This window comes from Salmo salar, chromosome 27 (genome assembly GCF_965601325.2).
Source record: "Salmo salar chromosome 27, fSalSal1, whole genome shotgun sequence".
In the NCBI taxonomy this organism is placed as follows: Eukaryota; Metazoa; Chordata; class Actinopteri; order Salmoniformes; family Salmonidae; genus Salmo; species Salmo salar.
The window spans coordinates 9,652,045-9,678,142 of record NC_138317.1 but is presented as its reverse complement, the minus strand read 5'-3'; the positions used below and the strand labels follow the sequence as shown (position 1 = coordinate 9,678,142).

Sequence of the window (26,098 nt, the reverse complement as noted above, 5' to 3'; positions counted from 1 at the left end):
ATCAGTATTTGTTTAGACAACTGTTTTGATAAACAACTGAATGTTTGTAGTCATTTGAGTAACATTGAGCACAACCACGATCAATCTTTGTGCTGTAATTGTTGAGTTTGAAATTGACAAAAATACTAAGAACCTATTGAGTTCAAGTACACAGTTACTAGTGCAATTTCAATACCGATGTAAAAAATATGGATGAGATTATTTTTAAACAACTCGTAGGAGCACAAGTTTGATCTTCAATAAATAAAAATGTAACTACACGGAAAATGTTCTCCATTCTCTGTAGCTTTCTTGGTAATTATCTTTTTTTTTTTGTTGTTGCTTACATCGCTGACGTATCTACCCTTTGGTGTGCTTTGTCTTAAATTTCACAGATTTAGAGACCTAATCAAGCAGTCTTAAAAATCAAGAAAATTTGTTGCAAAGGGCTGGCGTTTTCATATCTCAACATCTTCATAAATGTGTGAAAGATAACCTTGACAGTTTCTAAACAATGTGCCCTAATCCTAAAAGGGATAACTTGGGGTTTTAGCAATGAAGCCCTTTATATACTTCCCCAGTCAGACGTAAAATGGTGGTCACAAGTTCGTCTCTGCGTCCAGTAGAAGAGGTCGTTTTGGGAGCAAATGCTAACTAGCTTAGCGCAAGGACTGGAAGTCCAGGTACAGCTAGCATCCTCAAAAATTCATCTTTGCACTAAGCTAGCACTGCCTCACGAAACTACCTCTAACTTTATTCTTAATGGACGTAAAATGGTAGGCACAAATTAATCAGACTCTGGGGAAGTTGATAAAGGGCTTTATTGCTAAAACCCCAAGCTATCCCTTTAATGATGTTTCAGACCTAGTTGTCCAATCTGTTCATGTGAAACTTCAAAGTGACTATAGTCAATGGAATGAATCACTTCACATCCCTGTTGGTTTATCAGAGCTTAGGCTATGAAAGACACTAAAGAAATTCAGCGAAGGAGCCATAAATAAAATGGACAAAGCGGAAGGCTGAAAAGTTCTACGATAGCTTGAAGGCTACCACTTCTCTCACAGTTCCCGTTTCTCATAATAACATGGCCATTTGAATTATGACCTAAGAACATCGGTCAAGACAGTGGCTGAAACTGGGATTATTTTGGGTAACATTCTTAAATCGTTTTCATACATTCCCGTGTATGATACATACATTCCAATTAAACAGATTGAATGATGCAATATCAAGAGACAGTGGATGAATCAAGTGCTGCTTTGAGATGTTAAATGTGGTCAAAGAGGACTTTCAACCTCTGTTCAATAACATGTAGCTGACTTGGGAACAATACACGAGCCAAACATACTACCTTTTTGTCAACGCAAAGAAAACAACACAGTTGTCAAAAACCATAACACTTCAATTAGGGCTAGACAAAAATTATACTCTTAAAACAATTCTTAATTTAAGTCGCAAAAGTCCAAGGGCATTTAAAAAAAATAAAAAAATACCTGGAATTTTTATAAACAATTCTAGAAGCATTAATCGCGTTTGACACCAGCACTGCTCATTTCCGTTGTCAAAATTGGGCCCCAAAAGTACCATTTCTACTAGGCCTAATTGTGCTCTAAAAAGTAAACTTTCTTTATCAATACTGTCCAGTATGCATATGTTGTTCCATTTAGTTCACATGGTGATCATTTACATTATAAAGTTGCTGTTCACCCCCAGCGTCCAACATAATAAACCTCTAGGGAAAAAGGCTTGTCAACTCTTGCTGGGCTTGTTTAGGATAACGACTGAAAATTGGGTTAAAATAAACTTTAAGAAGGTTTGGAAAGAACCAAACTAGGTCTTTATTGTAAAGTTACATGGTTTTAGTTCAAATCTTAAATGGCACAAAACACAGCCATAGAAAGGTGAGAAAATTTTACATTTATCACCATTTACGACACGAGCACGATACAACTGGAAAGAAAGTTATACATAGGTGGGATAGCGCTATGTGATTACTGAGAGTGACCAATTCATCAATTTCACACTACAAATACAAAATCAAAAAGGAAAAACCTAAAGTGTAAGAACACTTTCAACTTAAATATAACAATGACTCAATGTGAAGATGTTCAGAGAATCTACACAAAAACACTGCTATGAGGGACACTGAAAAGATTTAAAAGCGGGGCTTCTTGGCAGGCCCATCAAACTCCTCACGGACCCTGCCAAACCCTTGGTTGTTAGGACCCATTGCCCCCCGGCCTCCCTGAGGGAAGTTCCGCTCGTTTCGCTACAGGGATCAACAACCATACCAAGGAAGCAGATTGAGGGGGTGAGGGGAAGGCAGTGCGATGGCACGCAGTTCAAGTCCATATTCAGGGGAGAAGTAAGGGGGGGTAGAAAGAGAGTTGGTTTTGTTTGAGAGCCATGACAAAATAAAAAATAAACAGCAGGAGGCATGTCCAAGGGAAACGTTCGTTGAAATAGTTCCAATACGCAGATCCACAGGTGCCACAGGTAACATACGGAGAAGGAAGAAAGGGTAATGTTTTCGTTAGTTATGTCCTACCGTAGTTTGCTGTGCATGCCAAAGGCTGGGCTACACTCACTCACTACTGGCATCATATGGAGCATTTAGGGGAAGCCTGACAGTTTGCTATGGCCCGAAAGCTCAAAGATTAAGTTCAATGCCAAAATGTACAGGTTGGCCAGACTGGTCAGTTGATAAATGCACTTCAGTGCTATACTTCCACTTTCTTAAACGCTTTAAAAAGGAGACTTATATCAGGCCTATTTTCCAATATAGCTGTAACCCCATTGTTGCTCGTCTTGCCTCCATTGCTTAATTACACATGTAATACTGAACAACTACAGTATTGCTGGTCTTCCAAATGGCAATAAAAATGGGAAATATATTATTTTAATCAATGAGCCTACATCAAGTCTTGCCCAGTTGTTAAACTTAACTTTCATGGCCTTAGTAAAAAAACTGAACATAAGGCGGGAATGAATTTCACATTACAAACTACAAGCTTGAGTCTACCGGCTCACCATAGACTAGGCCTAATTCAAATAGATGTTCATTGGCCTAATCCTGCCATGTTATTTGGTTGGTCAATGCTTTATAGTGCCATTTCGCCGACCAAACCTTCTACAATTTACTATGCGTCACATATGTGTTAATATGCCGTCAGTTGGGCAAATGAGGCCAACACTGGTTAAGACTCTTTTCACTGAAGTTTCACAGCGTTTGTGGCAAATCCTGATCTAAGTTCCTGGACCAAAAAGACCTTGGTTCATTTTATATATACACACACACACACACACACACACACACACATACAAAACGGTCACCCTGCTCCTGCACAACACAATGTTATGATTCTTAAGTGCTACATTTTTTATGTAAATGGCATGTTATAGGGTCTACACACTAGCGATTTGGCTTGTTTTTGAGAATAGTGCAGCAGCTGCAATTCACTTCCTCATTGCTCAGTCTCAGGGCATGCAAAATAAACAAACTAAAACAAATACCCAAATGTCCTTTTAGAAACAGACACTGCAAGTATAGGGATGTAGGTCTTTAGATGTTGTACACATGACATGGTATCATTCCCAACTTTATCCGCAACGTTACATTACATTTTCTTGGGACTCCAGACATTCTTCTACCAGCGGTGCTGCGCTGTCAATGTCCGTGCACTACAGGGACACGCTCGGCATTGCACAGCTGCATGGGGAACTAAACCAAAATGGATTAGAAGCCATGGGTTGGAACCCAAATTAATTCCCCAATCGTTTCGTTCTGAATATATCATTTTTTCTCTTCTTTGTTCCATTCCACTGCTCCAACCAGCAAAACCATAAACAACGGCAGGTTCATATAGTTCTTTTGTTCCTTTTTAAAACCTTCTAGCTGTAAAGTCCCCTGCAAGGTTCTGGTACCGACCAAAACGCTTATGCTTATTAATCAATCTGTGAACATAAAGGGTAAAATCTCACCTTTTAAAATGTGAGTATGTAGCATTACTACTTATTGTTTTAATTGGGATCACAGATTACACTTAATTGGTTAAACCCCTGAAATGTTTTAAATTTAGTGCGACAAATTACTTCAATCAGTGCGGATAGAGCAGCTTGCTATTGAACGGGTCAGCGAGTTAATCTGTATAGTAAAGTCGTTAAAAGCAAATTCGATTTTGCCGTAAACAGCATGGTTTAATCATAATTAAAGAAACACACTGTGCTACCAGTCACAGTGAAGGGTGCGAGATGCAACTTAAATGAGGAGAAACGGAGAGAGGATGAGGAAGCTTGCCTTGAAGCGCTGGGCATCTTATCACATGCATGATCTGAATTACGCCCACAGAACTATACCTACGGAGGAGTGGCTTCTATGGAGGGACTTTGAATGTCTGAACTTCTGAGTTGGTTTAACGTTGGACCAGAGCAAACGTTAGCTAGCAAGCTTCTGTGCGCAGTGCAGCGCTAGAAAATAAAAACACGTCTTACTTTACTGTAGTTAAAGACACCCTACGCTCCAATTCCTGGTTGCTAAAAGCCTAATTTCAGTTTGTGACAAAACAAGCAAGTACAGATAATCACTGTACCATCTAAACCGCTGCAACAAAAAAAAAAAATTCTAGAAGCAAAAGTATTGTATTCAAGCTGGTGAACAAACCTGAAAGTAAGACGCAAAAACAAAACTTAAGAACGAGAAGCATAGATAGAACAGATCTACCGCTTCTTAGACGTACTTTCAATGAGAATGACAAATCTCTAACACATTTCTATGTTAATTCGGTAATGTCGCCCAAAAGGTTCATTACTGCAGCTTTAATAAATACAATGTGAAACGTTATATAGTACCGAACTTAACCTGTTAGGGCTAGGGGGCAGCATTTGCACGTCTGGATAAAAAAATGTACCCGATTTAATCTGGTTACTAATCCTACCCAGTAACTAGAATATGCATATACTTATTATATATGGATAGAAAACACTCTAACGTTTCTAAAACTGTTTGAATGGTGTCTGTGAGTATAACAGAACTCATTTGGCAGGCAAAACCCTGAGACATTTTCTGACAGGAAGTGGATACCTGATGTGTTGTATTACCTTTAAACCTATCCCATTGAAAAACACAGGGGCTGAGGAATATTTTGGCACTTCCTATTGCTTCCACTAGATGTCACCAGCCTTTACAAAGTGTTTTGAGTCTTCTGGAGGGAGATCTGACCGAACAAGAGCCATGGAACGATGATGTCCCATTAGACACCTGGCGCGCGAGTTCATGTTGGGTACCCTCGTTCCAATACGTTATAAAAGAGTATGCATTCGTCCACCTTGAATATTATTCATGTTCTGGTTAAAAAAGGCCCTAATGATTTATGCTATACAACGTTTGACATGTTTGAACGAACGTAAATATATTTTTTCCCCTCGTTCATGACGAGAAGTCCGGCTGGCTTAGATCATGTGCTAACAAGACGGAGATTTTTGGACATAAATGATGAGCTTTTTTGAACAAAACTACATTCGTTATGGACCTGTGATACCTGGAAGTGACATCTGATGAAGAGAATCAAAGGTAATGGATTATTTACATAGTATTTTCGATTTTAGATCTCCCCAACATGACGTCTAGTCTGTATCGCAACGCGTATTTTTCTGGGCGCAGTGCTCAGATTATTGCAAAGTGTGATTTCCCAGTAAGGTTATTTTTAAATCTGGCAAGTTGATTGCGTTCAAGAGATGTAAATCTATAATTCTTTAAATGACAATATAATATTTTACCAATGTTTTCTAATTTTAATTATTTAATTTGTGACGCTGACTTGACTGCCGGTTATTGGAGGGAAACGATTTCCTCAACATCAATGCCATAGTAAAACGCTGTTTTTGGATATAAATATGAACTTGATAGAACTAAAAATGCATGCATTGTCTAACATAATGTCCTAGGAGTGTCATCTGATGGAGATTGTAAAAGGTTAGTGCATCATTTTAGCTGGTTTTATGGTTTTGGTGACCCTGTCTTTGACTTGACAAAACATTACACACAACTCTTGTAAATGTACTGTCCTAACATACTCTAAATTTATGCTTTCGCCGTAAAACCTTTTTGAAATCGTAAAACGTGGTTAGATTAAGGAGATGTTTATCTTTCAAAGGGTGTAAAATAGTTGTATGTTTGAAAAATTTGAATTTTGACATTTATTTGGATTCAAATTTGCCGCTCTTGAAATGCACCTGCTGTTGATGGAGTGCACCACGGGTGGCACGCTAGCGTCCCACCTAGCCCATAGAGGTTAACTAGCATTGAAAAAGCGAATCCATTCTTTTAAACATCTCCCTAATTTCCAAATCATGCTTTTGACATCATCAGTAGGCTACAGTATCTAACCTATTCTTCAGAGGAGAAGGACAACACACGCACAGATTTCCAGCTGGCAGGCAGATGCTGGAATAAGTTTCAATAAAGGCTTTGCATAGGAGCTTTGTTCTAATTATTGTGGGACGGGGGAAAAAATGCCCAGAACGTAAAATTACATTATTAACCAGTTCCCATGCTTTTAGAATAACGGTTCTGTTCCAGAACAGCATAGATCACTTCTGGTTCCAGTTTGCAGTCTGTTCCCTGAAATTCTTCAATTTTCTGGTTTTCGGTTCTGTTCCCTGAACCGATTCCAACCCTTGATTATAATGTTAAAAAAAAATCAGAATAACACAATTTCATGTGTACATCTGAAGACCTATACAACTACACTGAGAGCATGTCCATTTCTTAAAATACATGAGTACTTTTGTTACCATCTTTTCTGTGACCCGATATGGCACAACAAGCAATCAAGAAGTGTTATCGCAGCTTGGGTAAGTGTCAAAAACAAGCCAAAATGTACAAAATAAAAAAAGTTGTCTGGACCCTTCTAGAACATTCCATTTAAATCAAAAATAGAGATTGACTTTAGAAATAGGAAAATTCTCCTTTAAGGTGTTCTACAAATTTGCAGACAGAGCCCCCCCCCCCCCCCATTTTCAGAACACTTGTTTGAATTAAGCCAAGTTATACAATTTAAAATGCCCAAACTCAAAATGAGTTATCACTTACAGGTATGTTGACCTAGGCACATGGTGTAAAAAGTATGTATTAATTGTTCATTCTATTTGGACACAATTTGCCTAAAAAAGGCAGGCTTAGGTAAGGTAGGCGTAGCCGTATCAGCCCTTTTGTTCAAACGAATAAATACTTGGCCGATTAATGGTAGTTCTACTGTGAACTTGACTAAATGGATCCTGATTTGTCATAGCTTCCATGTGTGTCGCGGCAAGACCAGCTAGTCTAGCCAGTAACATGTCTAGCCAGTAACATGTCTACTAGCCATCTTACATTCTGGGTAAGAGGATCTCTGCGATCACTGCACTAAAAGTTGGGTTCATACTGCATTGCTTGCAGTGAAGAACAGAAAAAAACGGACGTGGTGCTATCATTTAGAAATACACCAGATACGTTGTCAAACTGTACAATCCAGTATTGAATACCAATAACTGCTCACCCATTGCGAAAACAGCCAACCAGCTGTGTTGTTTTTCTGTCAGATCGTTTGCCATGTCAAAATGGCTGTGTTCCATTACATTAATTGATATATCCTTGACAGTATAACAACTTATACAAAGCACAAGCTATATCCATTTTAATGGACTTGAACAGCTTTGCGTCAGACAATTTCTAAGTTACCAACCAGACATCTAACTGGTCAACTTACTAATTGTATGTAACCTATAACACAAAAGGACATTAATACACCTGCCTGCCATAGGCCTAATGTGGATGCCTTAATCACATTCTGGGCATTATTTCACCCACAGGGTACAAATAGTACAGGTATCCAGCAAGCAGTCCCAGGGCAATGCCTGTCACCATCAGTTATTCCTATTGTGTTAATCAAGTTGCACTAAAAGAGCTTACTCATTAGCTTAATGTTATGTCAAGAGACATGTTTGCTTCAAAAAGCAACCTGCACTAAAACCCCTCATTTGAATTGCTTGGACAAGGTGGTGGCTGGGAAAATGTTAAAACTGCCGCCACGCCACAAGAGAACATCGCAGGAAGTTCACTTTTCACACTGAAGCCCCGAAAAATACTTCCAGGTTACACCGAGACACCATCTACACTATTTCATGTGATCGCTTGAAGTTCAATGACAGTATGGGAAAGTGTTTCAACTAAAAAGGTTTTCCACCAAATAAAAACGCTGCCAGGTGACATCTTTCCACTTGCCAAGAAAATGTGCCTGTCTGGCTCACACAAGACAGGGCTTGCAATATGTCTATTACACAAAGTAGGAGCTTTAAGAAAGCAATTCACTGGGTTTAGTACAGGTTGATTATTTTCAGCTGAAAAACAGGCTGTAAGAGTGGAGGAACTGACGGGACATGCTGTTGCTGAAAACTGCTACGCACAAATTTAATCTCGACATGGTACAGACGCCTACATCGTCAGCACACAAGCTTCGAACCTGGGCCGACCGGAGAAAAACCATCCACTTCACTCTCCCAGATGACAACTACAGCAACCAGTGAATGAACCCACCCCCAACTGTGCCCTAATAGTCTTCTACTCCATTTGGAATACATTACCATTTCGTTGGGCATCATGGCTCCCCCAGGACTGGGTCCCCCCATGCCTTGGAGTCCCATGGGGAACTTCTGGTTGGGTGAGCCAAATTGATTGTCTAGTAGGGACAACATGTCAAACATTACAATGAGTCACGGCAGCCCTTAGGGGGCAATGTTGTCATATATGTTTATAAAGCAGTCTCAAACTTCTTACTCTAATTTCAAAACAAGCTGAAAATAACTTTTTTTTTTTTTTTTATTTTTTTTACAAAATCATTAAAAATATAAAGATTCACAACTCACCAGCCATGCCCATGGCACCACCCTGAGTCATTCTCATATCCCTCTGTGAAATCAAAACCGTAAGAACACCTCAAATGCAAATGTCAAGGTCTGAATGGTGATATGGTACTCTGCTCAGCTTACATTGTCCATGAAGTTCCCACTTCTGTAGGCCTCCTCCCGCTTGCGCCGGATTTGCTCCTCAATCTCCCTCTGGCGGAGCGTCTCCTCCTCACGTATGCGACGTTCCTCCTCCTGCCTGTAAAGCACACTGCCACGTTTTAGTAACACTCCAATAAATTGTGTGTTAAACAGTTATTCAAACAAGTTTCAATACCTGAGCTGCATCTCTTTCCTCTTCTGCATCTCTGCACTGTGCATCTCCTCCATGCGTCGTAGCTCCTCCTCACGCCTCAGCAGATCTAAAACAGTGTACGAACATACATGTAAGACACTGCAACATCTAACTAGCCTTCCATTTTGAGAAGTGGTTGTCTCTGTCCAGTTAAGCTTGCCTTGGCGGATCATGTTGGCCTGGTGCACATGGAAAGCATCGTCCATCTCGCCCTCCAGTTTCTCGCGGGCTTCGCGGATGTTCTTCTCCACTTGCTGGCGCTGCTGCTTCTCCATGTCGTCCAGGGACTTCCAACGCTTAGAGTATTCAAACTCAAACGTGCCAGGACGGGCAAACCTGGGTGGCTCCTCCCGCTCCCTGCAGGTGTTCGAATAGAAACCAACTTGTAACCAAGACATACAACAAAAAGCAGTACTTAAGAGGGGGTAATCATTTTCTGAAAAATCAACCACAATGGGTTTTTAACAACTGTGGTATCTGCTAACCCAACCCCCGACCTCTGGTAAACACCCCTCAGTGACTTTACCCCAATGAGTCCACACTGTACTGGAGGCACGTTTGGACTTTTTTGGGGTGGGTGCTTTTTATCCCTTTCCCTCCCCAATTTCGTGATATCCAATTGGCACTTACAGTCTAGTCCCGTTGCTGCAACTCCCGTACAGACTCGGGTGAGGCGAAGGTAGAGAGCCATGCGTCCTCCAAAACACAACCCTGCCAAACAGCACTGCTTCTAGACACTGCTCGCTTATTAACCTGGAAGCCAGCCGCATCAATGTGTCGGAGGAAACGCTGTGCATCTGGCAACCGTGTCAGCGTGCATGCGCCCAGCCCGCCACAGGAGTCGCTACAGCGATGGGACAAGGACATCCCGGCCGGCCAAACCCTCCCCTAACTCGGATGACGCTGGGCCAATTGTGCGCCGCCTCATGGGTCTCCCGGTCGAGAGCCGGCTGCAACACAGCCCGGCTTTGAGCCTGGATCTGTAGTGACGCCTCAAGCACTGGGATGCAGTGTTTTAGACTGCTGCGCCACTCGGGAGGCGTGTTTTGACTTCTAACCCCATTTAAACATTGTGTGTTTGAGCTACAGACTTTTGGGTTGTACCATTGGATTCGTCCATTTCTTCTGAATCCATTGATAGTGGCCATGCATGGTTAACAGGGGGGCTGAGCTAGAGAGGTGTTTGTGAAATAAGGGAGGATCCTGAAGAGGCCCGGGCCAGGTCTTTTATACAAACTTAAAAGCCATCTATGAAAGAAAAGCAGACACTCTTTTATGAGCATGTTTTGCTCTATGGCGCTCACAAACTACAAAAGAGTTAATTGAAGGTAAGGGTTTTTTTCTACACAGAAGATCATTGGAAGACGTGTCCATAATATACATTGCATTCGTAAAGTATTCAGACACCTTCACTTTTCCACTTTGTTACATTACAGCCTTATTTTAAAATGTATTAAGAAATTTTAGCAAGTAAAAAAAAATTATATCACAGTTACAGAAGTATTCAGACCCTTTACTCAGTACTTTGTTGAAGCACCCCTGGCAGCGCTTACAGCCTTGAGTCTTCGTTGGGTATGACGTTACAAGCTTGGCACACCACAGTTCTCTGCAGATCCTCTCAAGATCTGTCAGGTTGGATGGGGAGCGTCGCCGCACAGCTATCTTCAGGTCTGTCCAGAGATGTTCGATCGGGTTCAAGTCCGGGCTCTGGCTGGGCCACTCAAGGACATTCAGAGACTTGTCCCGAAGCCACTCCCGCATCATCTTGGCTGTGTGCTTACGGTCATTGTCCTGTTGGAAGACGAACCGTCACCCCAGTCGGAGGTCCTGAGTGCTCTGGAGGGGGTTTTCATCAAGGACACCTCTGTACTTTGCTCCATTCATCTTTGCCTCAATCCTGACTAGTCTCCTAGTCCCTGAAAAACATCCCCACAGCATGATGCTGCAACCACCGTGCTTCACCGTAGGGATAGTGCCAGGTTTCCTCCTGAAGTGACGCTTGTCATTTAGGCCTAAGCGTTCAATCTTGGTTTAATCATACCAGATCTTGTTTCTCATAGTCAGTCTTTTAGCTGCCTTTTGGCAAACTCCAAGCAGACAGTCATGTGCCTTTTAGTGAGGAGTGGCTTACGTCTGGCCACTACCATAAAAGCCTGATTGGTGGAATGCTGCAGAAATGCTTGTCCTTCTCGAAGGTTCTCCCATCTCCACAGAGGAACTCTGGGGCTGTGTCAGTGACCATCGGGTTCTTGGTCACCTCCCTGACGAAGGCCCTCCTCACCCAATAGCTCAGTTCGGCCGTGCAGCCAGTTCTAGGAAGAGTCTTGGTGGTTCCAAACTTCTTCCACTTAAGAATGATGGAGGCCACTGTGTTCTTGGGGACCTTCAATGCTGCAGACACAATCCTGTCTCGGAGCTCTACAGACAATTCCTTCAACCTCATGGCATGTTTTGGCTCTGACATGCACTGTCAACTGTGGGACCTTAGACAAGCGTGTGCCTTTCATTCATTCATGTCCAGTCAATTTAATTTACCACAGGTGGACTCCAATCAAGTTGTGGAAACATCAAGAAACAGGATGCACCGGAGCCCAATTTCAATTCAAATGATTGCTAACGTGCAATCATTGGAAAATAAAATTGGTGACCTACGATTAAGATTATCCTACCAACTGGACATTAAAAACGAACTTTACGTTTCACCGAGACGTGGCTGAACAAAGATATGGACAATAGAGCTAGCGGGATTTTCTATGCACCGGCACAACAGTAGAAGCTGTAAGGCCATTAGCAAAGAAGAAAATGCTGACCCAGAAGCGGTGCTCCTAGTGGCCAGGGACTTTAATGCAGGCAAAGTTAAATCAGTTTCACCAAATTTTGTGCAACCAGGGAAGAAAAAAAATATCCTAGACCACCTTTACTCAACACACAGAGATGCATACAAAGCTCTCCCCCGCGCGACATTTGGCAAATCTGACTATAATTACATCCTCCTGATTCCTGCTTACAAGCAAAAACTAAAGCAGAAAGTACCAATGACTTCCTCAATACGGAAGTGGACAGATGACGCGGATGCTACACCACAGGACTGTTTTGCTAGCACAGACTGGAATATGTTCCGGGATTCATTCAATAGCATTGAGGAGTACACCACATCAGTCACTGGCTTCATCAATAAGTGCATTGATGACGTCGTCCCCACAGTGACTGTATGTACATATCCCAACCAGAGGCCATAGATTACAGGCAACATCTGCATCGAGCTTAAGGGTAGAGCTGACGCTTTCAAGGAGCGGGAGACTAATCCGGACGCTTAAAAGTAATCCCGCTATGCCCTCAGACAAACCATAAAACAAGCAAAGCATCAATACAGGATTAAGATTGAATCATACTACACCGGCTCTGATGCTCATCGGATGTGGTAGGGCGTTAAAACTATTTCAGACTACAAAGGGAAACCCAGACGCGAGCTGCCCAGTGACTCGAGCCTACCAGACAAGGTAAATGCCTTTTATGCTCGCTTCGAGGCAAGCAACACTGAAGCATGCACGAGAGCACCAATTGTTCTGGATGATTGTGTGATGTCGGCGGTGTGAACAAAACCTTTAAACAGGTCACCATTCAAAGCAGATGGGCCAGACGGATTACTAGGACGTGTACTCAAAGCATGCGCGGACCAACTGTCAAGTGTCTTCACTGACATTTTCAACCTCTCCCTGACCGAGTCTGTAATACCTACATGTTTCAAGAAGACCACCATAGTCCCTGTGACCAAGGAAGCGAAGGTAACCTGCCTAAATGATTACCGCCCTGTGGCACTCACATTGGTAGCCATGAAGTGCTTTGAAAGGCTGGTCATGGCTCACATCAACAGCATCCTCCCAGACACCCTAGACCAACTCCAATTCACATACCGCCCCAACAGATGACGCAATCTCTATCGCATTCAACACTGCCCTTTCCCACCTGGACAAAAGGAACACCTATGTGAGAATGCTGTTCATTGACTACAGCTCAGCGTTCAACACCATAGTGATGAGCTTTGTGGGCACTAAGCTAAGGACTCTGGGATTAAACACCTCCCTCTGCAACTAGGTCCTGGACTTCCTGACAGGCAACCCCCAGGTGGTAAGAGTAGGCAAGGTCGACCGATTATGATTTTTCAACGCAGATACCGATTATTGGAGGACCCCCCCCCCCAAAAAAACGATACCGATAAATCGGCCGTTTTTTTATTTATTTATTTGTAATAATGACAATTACAACAATACTGAATGAACACTTATTTTAACTAATAATACATCAATAAAATCAATTTAGCCTCAAATAAATAATGAAACATGTTCAATTTGGTTTAAATAATGCAAAAACAAAGTGTTGGAGAAGTAAAAGTGCAATATGTGCCATGTAAGAAAGCTAACGTTTAAGTTCCTTGCTCAGAACATGAGAACATATGAAAGCTGGTGGTTCTTTTTAACATGAGTCTTAAATATTCCCAGGTAAGAAGTTTTAGGTTGAGGTTATTATAAGGATTATACGACTATTTCTCTATACCATTTGCATTTCATATACCTTTGACTATTGGATGTTCTTATAGGCACTTTAGTATTGCCAGTATAACAGTATAGCTTCCGTCCCTCTCCTCGCTCCTACCTGGGCTCGAACCAGGAACACACCGACAACAGCCACCCTCGAAGCATCGTTGCCCATCGCTCCAAAAAAGCTGCGGCCCTTGCAGAGCAAGGGGAACAACTACTCCAAGTCTCAGATTGAGTGACGTTTGAAATGCTATTAGCACGCACTCCGCTAACCATTTCACATCGGTTACACCAGCCTAATCTCGGGAGTTGATAGGCTTGAAGTCATAAACAGAGCAATGCTTGAAGCATCGCAAAGAGCTGCTGGCAAACGCACGACAGTGCTGTTTGAATGAATGCTTACGAGCCTGCTGCTGTCTACCACCGCTCAGTCAGACTGCTCTATCAAATCATAGACTTAATTATAACATAATAACACACAGAAATACGAGCCGTAGGTCATTAATATGGTCAAATCCGGAAACTACCATTTTGAAAATAAAACGTTTCTTCTTTCAGTGAAATACGGAACGGTTCCGTATTTTATCTAACGGGTGGCATCCATAAGTCTAAATATTCTTGTTACATTGCGCAACCTCCAATGTCATAATTACGTAAAATTCTGGCAAATTAGTTCGCAACGAGCCAGGCGGTCCAAACTGTTGCATATACCCCGACTCTGCGTGCAATGAACACAAGAGAAGTGACACAATTTCCCTAGTTTAATATTTCCTGGTAACATGAATTTCTTTTAACTAAATATCCAGGTTTAAAAATATATACTTGTGTATTGATTTTAAGAAAGGAGATGTTTATGGTTAGGTACACATTGGTGCAATGACAGTGCTTTTTTCACAAATGTGCTTGTTAAATCACCCGTTTGGCGAAGTAGGCTATGATTCAATGATAAATTAACAGGCACCGCATCGATTATATGCAATGCAGGACAAGCTAGATAAACTAGTAATATCAACCATGTGTAGTTAACTTGTGATTATGTTAATAAGATTGATAGTTTTTTTATAAGATACGTTTAATGCTAGCTAGCAACTTACCTTGGCTCCTTGCTGCACTCGCATAACAGGTAGTCAGCCTGCCACGCAGTCTCCTCGTGGAGTGCAATGTAATCAGCCATAATCGGTGTCCAAAAATGCTGATTACCGATTGTTATGAAAACTTGAAATAGGCCCTAATTAAATCGGCCATTCTGATTAGTCGGTCGACCTCTACCCCTCAGGGGTGTGTACTTACTACCCTCCTGTATTCCCTGTTCGCCCACGACCGCATGGCCAAACACGACTCCAACGTCATCATTAAGTTTACTGACAACACAACAGCGGTAGGCCTGATCACCGACAACGATGAGACGGCCTATAGGGAGGAGGTCAGAACTGGCAGTGTGGTGCCAGGACAGCAACCTCTCCCTCAATTTGAGCAAGACAAAGGAGCTGATCGTGGACTCCAGAAAAAGGCGGGCCGAAAAGGCCCCCCATTAAAATCGACGGGGCTGTAATGGAGCGGGTCGAGAGTTTAAAGTTCCTTGGTGTCCACATCACCAACGAACTATCATAGTCCAAACATAAAGACAGTTGTGAAGCGGGCACGACAAAACCTTTCCCCCCTGGGGAGACTGAAAGGATTTGGCATGGGTCCCCAGATCCTCAAAAGGTTCTACAGCTGCACCATCAAGAGCATCCTGACCGGTTGCATCACCGCTTGGTATGGCAACTGCTCGGCATCTGACCGTAAGGCGCTAGAGGGTAGTGTGTAAAGCCCAGTACATCACTGTGGCCAAACTTCCTGCCATCCAGGACCTATACAATAGGCTATGTCAGAGGAAAGCCCATAAAAATGTCAGAGACTCCAGTCACCCAAGTCATAGACTTTTCTCTGCTACCGCACAGCAAGCGGTACTGGAGCGCAAAGTCTAGGACAAAAAGGCACCTCAACAGCTTCTACCTCCAAGCCTTAAGACTGCTGAACAATTCATAAAATCACCACCGGACAATTTACATTGACGACCCCACCCCCCCTTTGTACACTGCTGCTTGTTTGTTACCTATGCATAGTCAGTTCACTACCACCTACATATACAGACTACCTCAACTAGCCTGTATCCCCGCACACTGACTCAATACCAGTTTGATCCGAGTCTCATAGCAAAGGGTCTGAATACTTATGTAAATAAGGCATCTTTATTTTTAATACATAAGCAAAAATGTCTAAACCCGTTTTCGCTTTGTCATTATGGGGTATTGTGTGGAGATGGAAGAGAAATTAGCCCAGTGGTTAGAGCGTTGAGCCAGTAACCGAAAGGTTGCTAGATCGAATCCCGAGGTCACAAGGTAAAAATCTGCCATTCTGCCCCTGAACAAGGCAGTTTACCCATTGTTCCATTGTAAATAAGAATTTATTCTTAACTGACTTGCTAGTGAAATAAAGGTTAAATACATTTATCTTTTTTATGTGAAAAATAAATACCTCAATATGAACGTCGCAAAGGAATGCTGTGGGTGGGGTAATAACACAAAAAGCCATATGCTATTGAGTTAAGGCTATTTAGTTATATGAGGTGAGGGTTACTTATGATAGTTGTGGTTCTTCTGTGCCAGTTTCTCTGGTAGACCATCCTCATCATCGTATTGTTCAAGGGGCTCAACAACGATTGGACGAGGTGACCTAAGACATCAAAAGTATCAATTAATTACAGCATGTGAGCATTTAGGAGAAAGCTTCATTTGCATTTCATGTTCTACTGAATGGTACCAAATTCATATAAATCACTTACGTGGTGAGCAAGAAGACTCCATCATTGCAACGATCCAGGGCCTTTCGTGCAGCAGGTTTAGAGGCAAATTCGACAATGCCCTTGCCAGTGGAGCGCCCGCGATCATCTACAATTACCACAGCCCTCTCTACCACTCCAAACTGGGAAAAGGCCTCCTCCAGTAGCTCATTGGAAACAAAAGGTGATAAGTTCTTCACAGACAGTGCAGCCGAGTGAGTCGCAAAACGCACCCGAAGCGGTCTGCCTTTCATGGGTACATCATCCAGCTCAGCTTTAGCTATCTCAGCCAATGCACGGGATTCCTGGAATGGTAGAAATGCGTCTTAATTTTAACTAGACAAGGCAAGATAAAAAATTACAATGTTTATAACCACCAAAAGGACAATGTTTATGTTAACTAGGGTAGTGCACTTACGAGGCGTATGAAGCCAAAGCCTTTGTTTTTGTTGATGAAAATCTCACTGGGCTCGCCATACTTCGCAAACAGCTTCTTGAATGTGTCATCTGAGATATCGTTGGGAAGGTTTCCAATGAAAAGGCGGCATCGTTGAGTGTATGTCTTCTCGCCAGGTCTGCGCAACGAGGACAATGTCGCTCTCAGCTCCTACAGAGAGATACAGCGTTCAGTTCAGATTCCAATACTATAATGTTTGGCCTGACAAATGCCCTTGATATTCTGTTACTAGAACATAACTATGGTTAACATTAATTACAAGTACAGTAAACAAAACAAAAAAATCAGTTTAGTCTATGCATGTTACCAACCCACCCCGTCGCATTAAATTGAGGTCCTGAAAACGTTTAATTGAATTCAAGCCCTAATTTGAGTTTGACGAACACAGTTGAAATTACATTTATTTTCTTTAAATTAATTTGGTGGTTTTTCGAACATCACTTTCCACTTTGTTATACTTCAAGCAAGTTCAGCCAAGACTAGCTAGCAAGAAATCAGCATTCGCTAGTAGCGTTAGCGGAGATAGAAGCTAGCAAAAATTGAGGGAGCCTTCGTAACCGAGGAGGATAATGTAGACCATATGGAGAATTTTGACACACCCCCATAAAAAAACAGTACCACGGTTGGATGAATTAGTCTTCAAATAACCCCTTCGAAACCCCTCAAGCTCAAGAGACTACGAGAAAGTGACGCCAGGCAAACTCAACTACCACAGCCTATCACCAATGAAACAATCATAGCGGCAATCCAGGTTTTAAACAAGAAATTTGACGCGCAAGCTATTCAGCTGAATTGCTTTGATGAGAGGATTCATAAAAATACCCTCTTGATTGCAAACGTTTTCAAATCTACAGTTTAATGCAACAGGCATTAAGGATATCACTACGGACATGAAACGGTTGAAAAATAAAGTTGATGCCCTGAAAAGAAAATGAGGAGCTGCGCACAGTCCGTGCTGAACAGGACCAATACGAGCGCCAATGGGGGCTGAGACTGAACATGAGACGAGGTGCGGAGAGCTGCGAAGCTGCCGCCGATCTGTAGGGAAAAAGGCATTCGCTTTGCAGAAGACTTAAGCAAGCGCGACAGGGATGCCCATGCAAAGATGCGGCCACAGGTCGACGAGGCAAGATACAGGGGAATAAAAGCTTTCTTTCGCGGGGGGTTTGCGGTCATTGACGGCCACAGGGTGGAGCTACGTGACTGACTGATTGATGCTCTACGAATTTATATCGTTTTGGGCCATATTGTTTGCCATGGTAAGTTCTCTCTGTAAACATGAACTACCGTAAACACTTTTTTCATATGGATTGATTAGACTTCAGTTATTTATTTTAAGTTTGAGAATTCAATTGAAGACGTAAACTGTTAATAGAACGATGTGTTATAAAACAAACTATCCATTTATATGTTCGTGACCGTTCATCAAGTTAATGTTGAAGGTCTTATGCAACTTTTATATTATTCAGGGTCCCTGTTTATTCTAGACAACTTTCTCAGATACTCTCCTCATTCAACATCTCTCTTTCCTTTTTATCCTTGAACATCAGAGGTTTACGCAACAATGTAAAACCCAAGGATATTTCTATGTTTTGTAAAGACTTCTTTACGCTTTTGCATTCCTCAGATGCTGACTTAAAATGATGGACTTCACAATGGGGTGACAAGATCATTCTTAGCCATGGCTCATCTCATTCTGCTGGTGTGGCAATACTTGGACGTTTTCAAGGTACAGTTTTAGAAAGCAAGTGTGAGGAGGGTCACTGGATAACTGTTGTTTTGGAATATAAAGGGTCACATTAAATATTGGTAAATAATTATGGTTATAATATTTTTATTTAACCTTTATTTAACCAGGTAGGCAAGTTGAGAACAAGTTCTCATTTACAATTGCGACCTGGCCAAGATAAAGCAAAGCAGTTCGACACATACAACACAGAGTTACACATGGAATAAAACAAACATACAGTCAATAATACAGTAGGAAAATAAGTGTATATACAATGTGAGCAAACGAGGTAAGATAACGGAGGTAAAGGCAAAAAAGGCCATGGTTGCAAAGTAAATACAATATAGCAAGTAAAACACTGGAATGGTAGATTTGTTGTGGAAGAAAGTGCAAAGTAGAGCAAAATAAATAAATACAGTAGGGGAAGAGGTAGTTGTTTGGGCTAAATTATAGATGGGCTATGTACAGGTGCAGTGATCTGTGAGCTGCTGAGAGCTGGTGCTTAAAGCTAGTGAGGGAGATAAGTGTTTCCAGTTTCAGGGATGTTTGTAGTTCGTTCCAGTCATTGGCAGCGGAGAACTGGAAGGAGAGGCGGCCAAAGGAGGAATTGGCTTTGGGGGTGACCAGAGAGATATACCTGCTGGAGCGCGTGCTACAGGTGGGTGCTGCTATGGTGACCAGTGAGCTGAGTTAAGGGGGGACTTTACCTAGCAGGGTCTTGTAGATGACCTGGAGCCAGTGGCTTTGGCGACAAGTACGAAGCGAGGGCCAGCCAACGAGAGCGTACAGGTCGCAGTGGTGGGTAGTATATGGGGCTTTGGTGACAAAACGGATGGCACTGTGATAGACTGCATCCAGTTTATTGCGTAAGGTATTGGAGGCTATTTTGTAAATTACATCACCGAAGTCGAGTATCGGTAGGATGGTCAGTTTTACGAGGGTATGTTTGGCAGCATGAGTGAAGAATGCTTTGTTGCGAAATAGGAAGCCAATTCTAGATTTAACTTTGGATTGGAGATGTTTGATGTAAGTCTGGAAGAAGAGCTTACAGTCTAACCAGACACCTAGGTATTTGTAGTTGTCCACATATTCTAAGTAAGAACCGTCCAGAGTAGTGATGCTGGACGGGCGGGCAGCGATCGGTTGAAGAGCATGCATTTAGTTTTAGTTTTACTTGTATTTAAGAGCAGTTGGAGGCCACGGAAGGAGAGTTGTATGGCATCGAAGCGCGTCTGGAGGGTTGTTAACCTGTTATGGCTAGGGGGCAGTATTTTCACGGCTGGATAAAAAACGTACCCGATTTAATCTGGTTACTACTCCTGCCCAGTAACTAGAATATGCATATAATTATTGGCTTGGGATAGAAAACACCCTAAAGTTTCTAAAACTGTTTGAATGGTGTCTGTGAGTATAACAGAACTCATATGGCAGGCAAAAACCTGAGAAGATTTCATGCAGGAAGTGGCCTGTCTGACAACGTGTCGTTCTTCTTGTCTCTGTTTATTGAAGAGTGTGGATCTTAGCTGTCCCGTGACACTTCCTACGGCTGCCATAGGCTCTCAGAAGGCGGCAAAATACTGAATCGTGGCTTTGCAGGCTCTGGCTGAAAAAAAGTAGCGCGTTTGGGTAGTGGCTGGTTACAGTACTGTGAGACTCAGGCTCGTGCCCGCGTCGACCGAAAGCTTTGTTTTCTTTCCTCTGTTTAGCTAAATAGACATTCCCGGTCGGAATATTATCGCTTTTTTACGAGAAAAATGGCATAAAAATGGATTTTAAACAGCGGTTGACATGCTTCGAAGTACGGTAACGGAATATTTAGATTTTTTTTGTCACGAATTGCGCCATGCGCGCGACCCTGATTTACCATGTCGGATAGTGTCTGGGACGCACGAACAAAACGCCGCTATTCGGATATAACGATGGATTATTTTGGACCAAACCAACATTTGTTATTGAAGTAGCAGTCCTGGGAGTGCATTCTGACGAAGACAACAAAAGGTAATCAAACTTTTATAATAGTAAATCTGATATTGGTGAGTGCTAAACTTGCCGGGTGTCTAAATAGCTAGCCCGTGATGGCTGGGCTATGTACTTAGAATATTGCAAAATGTGCTTTCACCAAAAAGCTATTTTAAAATCGGACATAAAGTGCATAGAGGAGTTCTGTATCTATAATTCTTAAAATAATTGTTATGCTTTTTGTGAACGTTTATCATGAGTAATTTAGTAAATTGTTAGCAAATTCCCCGGAAGTTTGCGGGGGGTATGCTAGTTCTGAACGTCACATGCTAATGTAAAAAGCCGTTTTTTGATATAAATATGAACTTGATTGAACAAAACATGCATGTATTGTATAACAATGTCCTAAGAGTGTCATCTGATGAAGATCAAAGGTTAGTGATGCATTTAGCTGTGGTTTTGGTTTTTGTGACATTATATGCTAGCTTGAAAAATGGGTGTCTGATTATTTCTGGCTGGGTACTCTCCTGACATAATGTAATGTTTTGCTTTCGTTGTAAAGCCTTTTTGAAATCGGACAATGTGGTTAGATAAAGGAAAGTCTTGTCTTTAAAATTGTGTAAAATAGTCATATGTTTGAAAAATTGAAGTTTTGGGATTTCTGAGGTGTTTGTAATTCGCGCCACGCTCTATCATTGGATATTGGCGAGGCGTTCCGCTAGCGGCACATCTAGATGTAAGAGTTTAACCTGTTGGGGCTAGGGGGCAGTATTTTCACGGCTGGATAAAAAACGTACCCGATTTAATCTGGTTACTAATCCTGCCCAGTAACTAGAATATGCATATACTTATTATATATGGATAGAAAACACCCTAAAGTTTCTAAAACTGTTTGAATGGTGTCTGTGAGTATAACAGAACTCATTTGGCAGGCTTTTGACACTTTAGAGCACAACTTTATTTAGAACTCTACTTTTGGGTTCGGGGAGAATTTCTTTAAAGTGATAAGGATGATGTAGAATGATACTAACAGTGCAGTGGCTATGAGTAATAAGACAGGGTTGTCCAATCTCCCCTCTTATTTATTTTAGCCACAGGTTTGATTTATTTTACCTTTATTTAACTTGGCAAGTCAGTTAAGAACAAATTCTTATTATCAACGACGGCCTAGTAACAGTGGGTTAACATCCTGTTCAGGGGCAGAAAGACAGATTTGTACCTTGTCAGCTCAGGGATTTTTGAACTTACAACCTTTCGGTTACTAGTCCAACGCTCTAACCACTAGCCTACACTGCCTTATTAACAACCCTGAGAATTTTAAAGGGAGCCGTATTTCTGGCAAAGATATAAACGATGACACTGGCCTTTTACTAAAGGATAAAGCGGCTATTCCATTGGCTATTGACAGAATCAATAAACTTTCTATGGCCTCTGGGTTGACTCAACCTCAACAAATGCGATCACATGTCAATTCATTGCTGTGACTGTCAACATTGCCCCCATAACAATTCCCAAATTTTTTTTTAACAGTTATCACTAAAAATATTTCTGATAATCTTTTAACATTGATAGTATTATTTGGAGGAATAAACACATTCAGAAACCTCAATTAGTGAAAGACTATGATCATACATCAATACATTTCGTGGACTTGAATTCCTATTTAAGTGTGATCTTGACCCTCGAAAATTACCTATGAAATTGTTGAAGTTTCACAAGCAAATTAATTTATTTCAGGAAGAATGATACTCAAGCACAATTTCCGCCCATGAAACAGCGATATGGAATAATGGATGTATTAAAATTAATAGAAACCCCCTTTTTAAAGGCTTGTGGTTTGACAAGGGTACTCATTTTGTATGTGATTTGTTTGACAACATTGGGGAATTTGCCGTTTGATGAGTTAATTGGTACATTTCAGGAAAATATTAATAAGAAAATATGTAAAAAGGTTTGCAAAGCAATTCCACTTCCTTTACTTGGACTCAACACGCATATTACAATGTTGTTCCCACTTTGGCAAAGTCACTAACTCTAACTACATGTACATATTACCTCAATTACCCCGACTAACCGGTGCCTGCACATTGACTGTATGGGAACCCCTGTATATTTACCTTTATTTAACTAGGCAAGTCAGTTAAGAACAAATTCTTATTTTATAGCATCACTATTGTTATTTTACTGCTGCTCTTTAATTATTTGTTAATTCTATTTCTTATTTTTTACTTTACACTTACTGTTCTTAAAACTGCATTGTTGGTTAAGGGCTTGTAAGTAAGCATTTCACTGTAAGGTCTACTACACCCATGGTATTCGGCGCATGTGACAAATACATTTTTATTGGATTTTATTTTAAAATATGACCTGAACATGTTGGATTAAAAAAAAATACAAAAATGCAACAATGTTGATACGATTGGTATATAATTAAATCATTTGAGCATAATACAATATTTTGGTATGGAAGTGACAACCCATGCTTTGGTCAAAAGTGACTACCTTCACCCTAATTGTCCGGTTTACCCAAAAGATAAAGCTGCCCTGTTAACGATTTCTAGCACAAAGGGTAAAAATATATATTCTGATTGAGAATCTATAGAGCATTTATGCCACCATTCGAGTAAACTATGGCTTGAAAGTCATGAATGGTCGTAAATATTAAAAAATATCTTCACCTTTGATGATATTAAATGGCATTATGCCCATCCTTGTAATTTACAACTAGTTTATTAACATTATCATTTTCCTGGCCAAATATATTAACGAATGAAAATGAGCTTGGAAAATAACTTGAGCGTTTTTTCCTTATTGAACTGCAACAACTATATTAATGCCTCAAACTTGTTAAACTTTAATTATTCTAAGTAATGTTTCTGAATGTCTATTCATGTCTCATTGCCTTGTTTCTTATGCCTTCGTTTTTTTCCCACCGGGTGTTTCAATGTGTAACAGCAATGGCCATGTATTGATGTGTAATTTTGTTGCAAACAAATTATTCCCCGCGACACCACAAATATGACATTTGTGTCTTCACAGTGGCTTTCCTCGAAACGTTACGTTAAGGTACGTAGTGTGGATGCATAGCTAGTAATCCGCTTTCAGTAACATTGTCGAAATGTACCCGATTCTCACAAAATGGCCGACAAGCCTCCCATGTAGCCAACTAGCTTAGCTAGTTACGTTAGCAGGCTAACTCCGCAGCGTGTGAATGGAACGCTTAACTAGCTCAATGCCACGGGCCCACTTTTATTTCACATAATACATATGCATATCTAACGTTAGATATAATAACCTGTCTTTTAGCTAAGTAAGTAGCTAACATACTAATTACGGCATGTTAGCTAGCATGGCTGGCTAACGTCGTGACTCACATTGGGAGGGTGGGCTTCCTCGGCCTCATTTGAAGTGTTCTTCTGCGTTTGAGGTTCAGTTTTTTTGTTCGCGGGTGCAGATTTATTTCCATTGGCGTTGCCGGGTCCTGGTCTTTGCTGGTTCCTATTCATCTGGTTTGGTGGGGGAGATGAGAGAGCGGGTTTTTTAATTTGGTTTGGTGGGGGAGATGAAAGTGCGGGTTTCGGAGGAACAGGCTTCGGAGGTGGGGACTGCATTTTTGGTTGAGCCGCCGGCGCTGTTGCTGCGGCCGCCGGAGGTGCGACCACCGGAGGTGCTGCTGCTGCGGCCGTCGGAGTTGCTGCTGCTGCTGCGGCGGCCGTCGGAGTTGCTGCTGCTGCCGTAGCTGCTGTGGCAGCGGCCTGCTGTTGCTGTATGGGGCCCTTCATGGTTAGCGCAGGGCCAGGAGTAGGTGGTGGCCGAATCGCTTGAGCGCCTGGCTGGGAAAGAGTTGGTGTGGGTGGCTTCTGAGGGGTTATCTGAGGTATCTGGTTGGGTGGTTTTCCAAAGTTGCCGGGATGAGGCCCTCTTTGAAAAGGGTGTTGGTTTTGTCTGAAATTATTCATGTTACCCATTCCACCTCGCATCGGACCAGCACCTCCCCGGCGTTGAAATCCAGCTCCACGATTATTTCCTCTAACGTTGAGGTTAAATCTGTCCCGAGACATTTCTGCGTTGTAGGATCACTTGATAAAATAAAAATATGTACTATAACGTTGACGCACGTAGCTGACTGACTGCTATTGTTCCGAACAGCTCTCCTTCTTTCTAAAATGGCGATGCAATAACGTCGACGTATCTCCTGATTTAGAAAGGAATAGCACTTGCGCATGCGTATCTCCGCCCAGAATTATTTACATATCAGGAATCTCCGGATGTGATTTTTTTGTAAACAAGCATTTCTTTGTGTTTTTTTTAAACTATTTTTTGATGTAAGTCATAGTCATTTCACATTAACGATCCATGTAACCCTTATCAGTCTAATAATCTCATACACTCATTCAAATTGAATATTGTTCTCCCGAGTAGCGCAGCAGTCTAAGGCACTGCATCTCGGTGCCGGACAGCGTTAGGTAGGCCGTCATTGCCTAGTTAAATTAAGGTTTAAAAAATGTGTCCATGACCAAAAGGCACCTGAACAGCTTCTACCCCCAAGCCATGAGACTGCTTACCCACTTTATTATTTATTTATCTTAATTGTTTTTGCACTGGCATCACACTCACACTCACTGGCATCACACTCACTGGTACCCAGATGTGAGGCTGGCCCTAGTGCTAGAAGACCTGCTGGAATAGTGCCTCAGCGACCTGGAGAACGGTAGGTAGACCAGAAAGAGGGATAAAATGTCAGGATTTAGAAAATCTGTCAACGACAACCATAACAGTGGTAAAACCATCAGTAGTTTTCCTGCTGGACCATGCCAGGAGATTTGGTTTGGGCACATACAGAGCAAGAGTTGACATAGTGGCGACGCCCTGCGCCAAGATGAGCCACTGGTGCTTATCGGAGAGGGATTGGATGGTGCGGGTGATACCTGGGTGTCCAGTGGCGAAGAATGTCTGCCCAGGTAAACAGCCAATCTCTTACCCCGTGGGGACGTAGATGCGTTCTGGAGGGCTGGTAGCAGGAGCAGGTTCCCTCTCCAGAGCCTGGAGGATGTCCACACCTACGTCCCAAAGCACGGGGCTAACGATACGGGGGACAGATTGATGGGCTGGAGGGCACTCACAGGACCCTCCATCTACGTGGAACCACAGAGTACGGGAAAGCAGGTCCTCTGGCACCCTGGTCTCCAGGCGGTGATTCTCATCCTCAACCAGGAGATGGTGGGGTTGTGACGTTGGAGCCACGGGAGACCGAGGATGATTTTGTGTACAGGTACGGTGATGATGAGGAAGAGAAGGCTTTCCTGGTGCATGGGTCCCACGGTGAGGTGATTGGTGCTGTGATGTGTGTAATTATGCCGGATCCCAATGGTCGCTT

General features: G+C 42.1%; 1 protein-coding gene across 2 annotated transcripts in view; it reads right to left on the bottom strand.

Moving 5' to 3' along the window:
• sfpq (splicing factor proline/glutamine rich (polypyrimidine tract binding protein associated)) overlaps positions 1-24,905 on the bottom strand; it is a 33,646-nt gene extending 8,741 nt beyond the window's left edge. The window contains 10 exon segments of one of the 2 annotated variants that reach the window (NM_001139868.1): positions 1,794-2,248; positions 8,599-8,693; positions 8,881-8,923; positions 9,004-9,118; positions 9,197-9,281; positions 9,375-9,571; positions 16,375-16,470; positions 16,580-16,881; positions 16,995-17,183; positions 24,096-24,832. In NM_001139868.1, coding sequence (NP_001133340.1) covers positions 2,135-2,248; positions 8,599-8,693; positions 8,881-8,923; positions 9,004-9,118; positions 9,197-9,281; positions 9,375-9,571; positions 16,375-16,470; positions 16,580-16,881; positions 16,995-17,183; positions 24,096-24,782 — 1,923 coding nt within the window. In that variant the 5' untranslated portion in view covers positions 24,783-24,832 and the 3' untranslated portion in view covers positions 1,794-2,134. 2 annotated transcript variants of the gene reach the window in all.
• Positions 24,906-26,098: the final 1,193 nt, after the last annotated feature.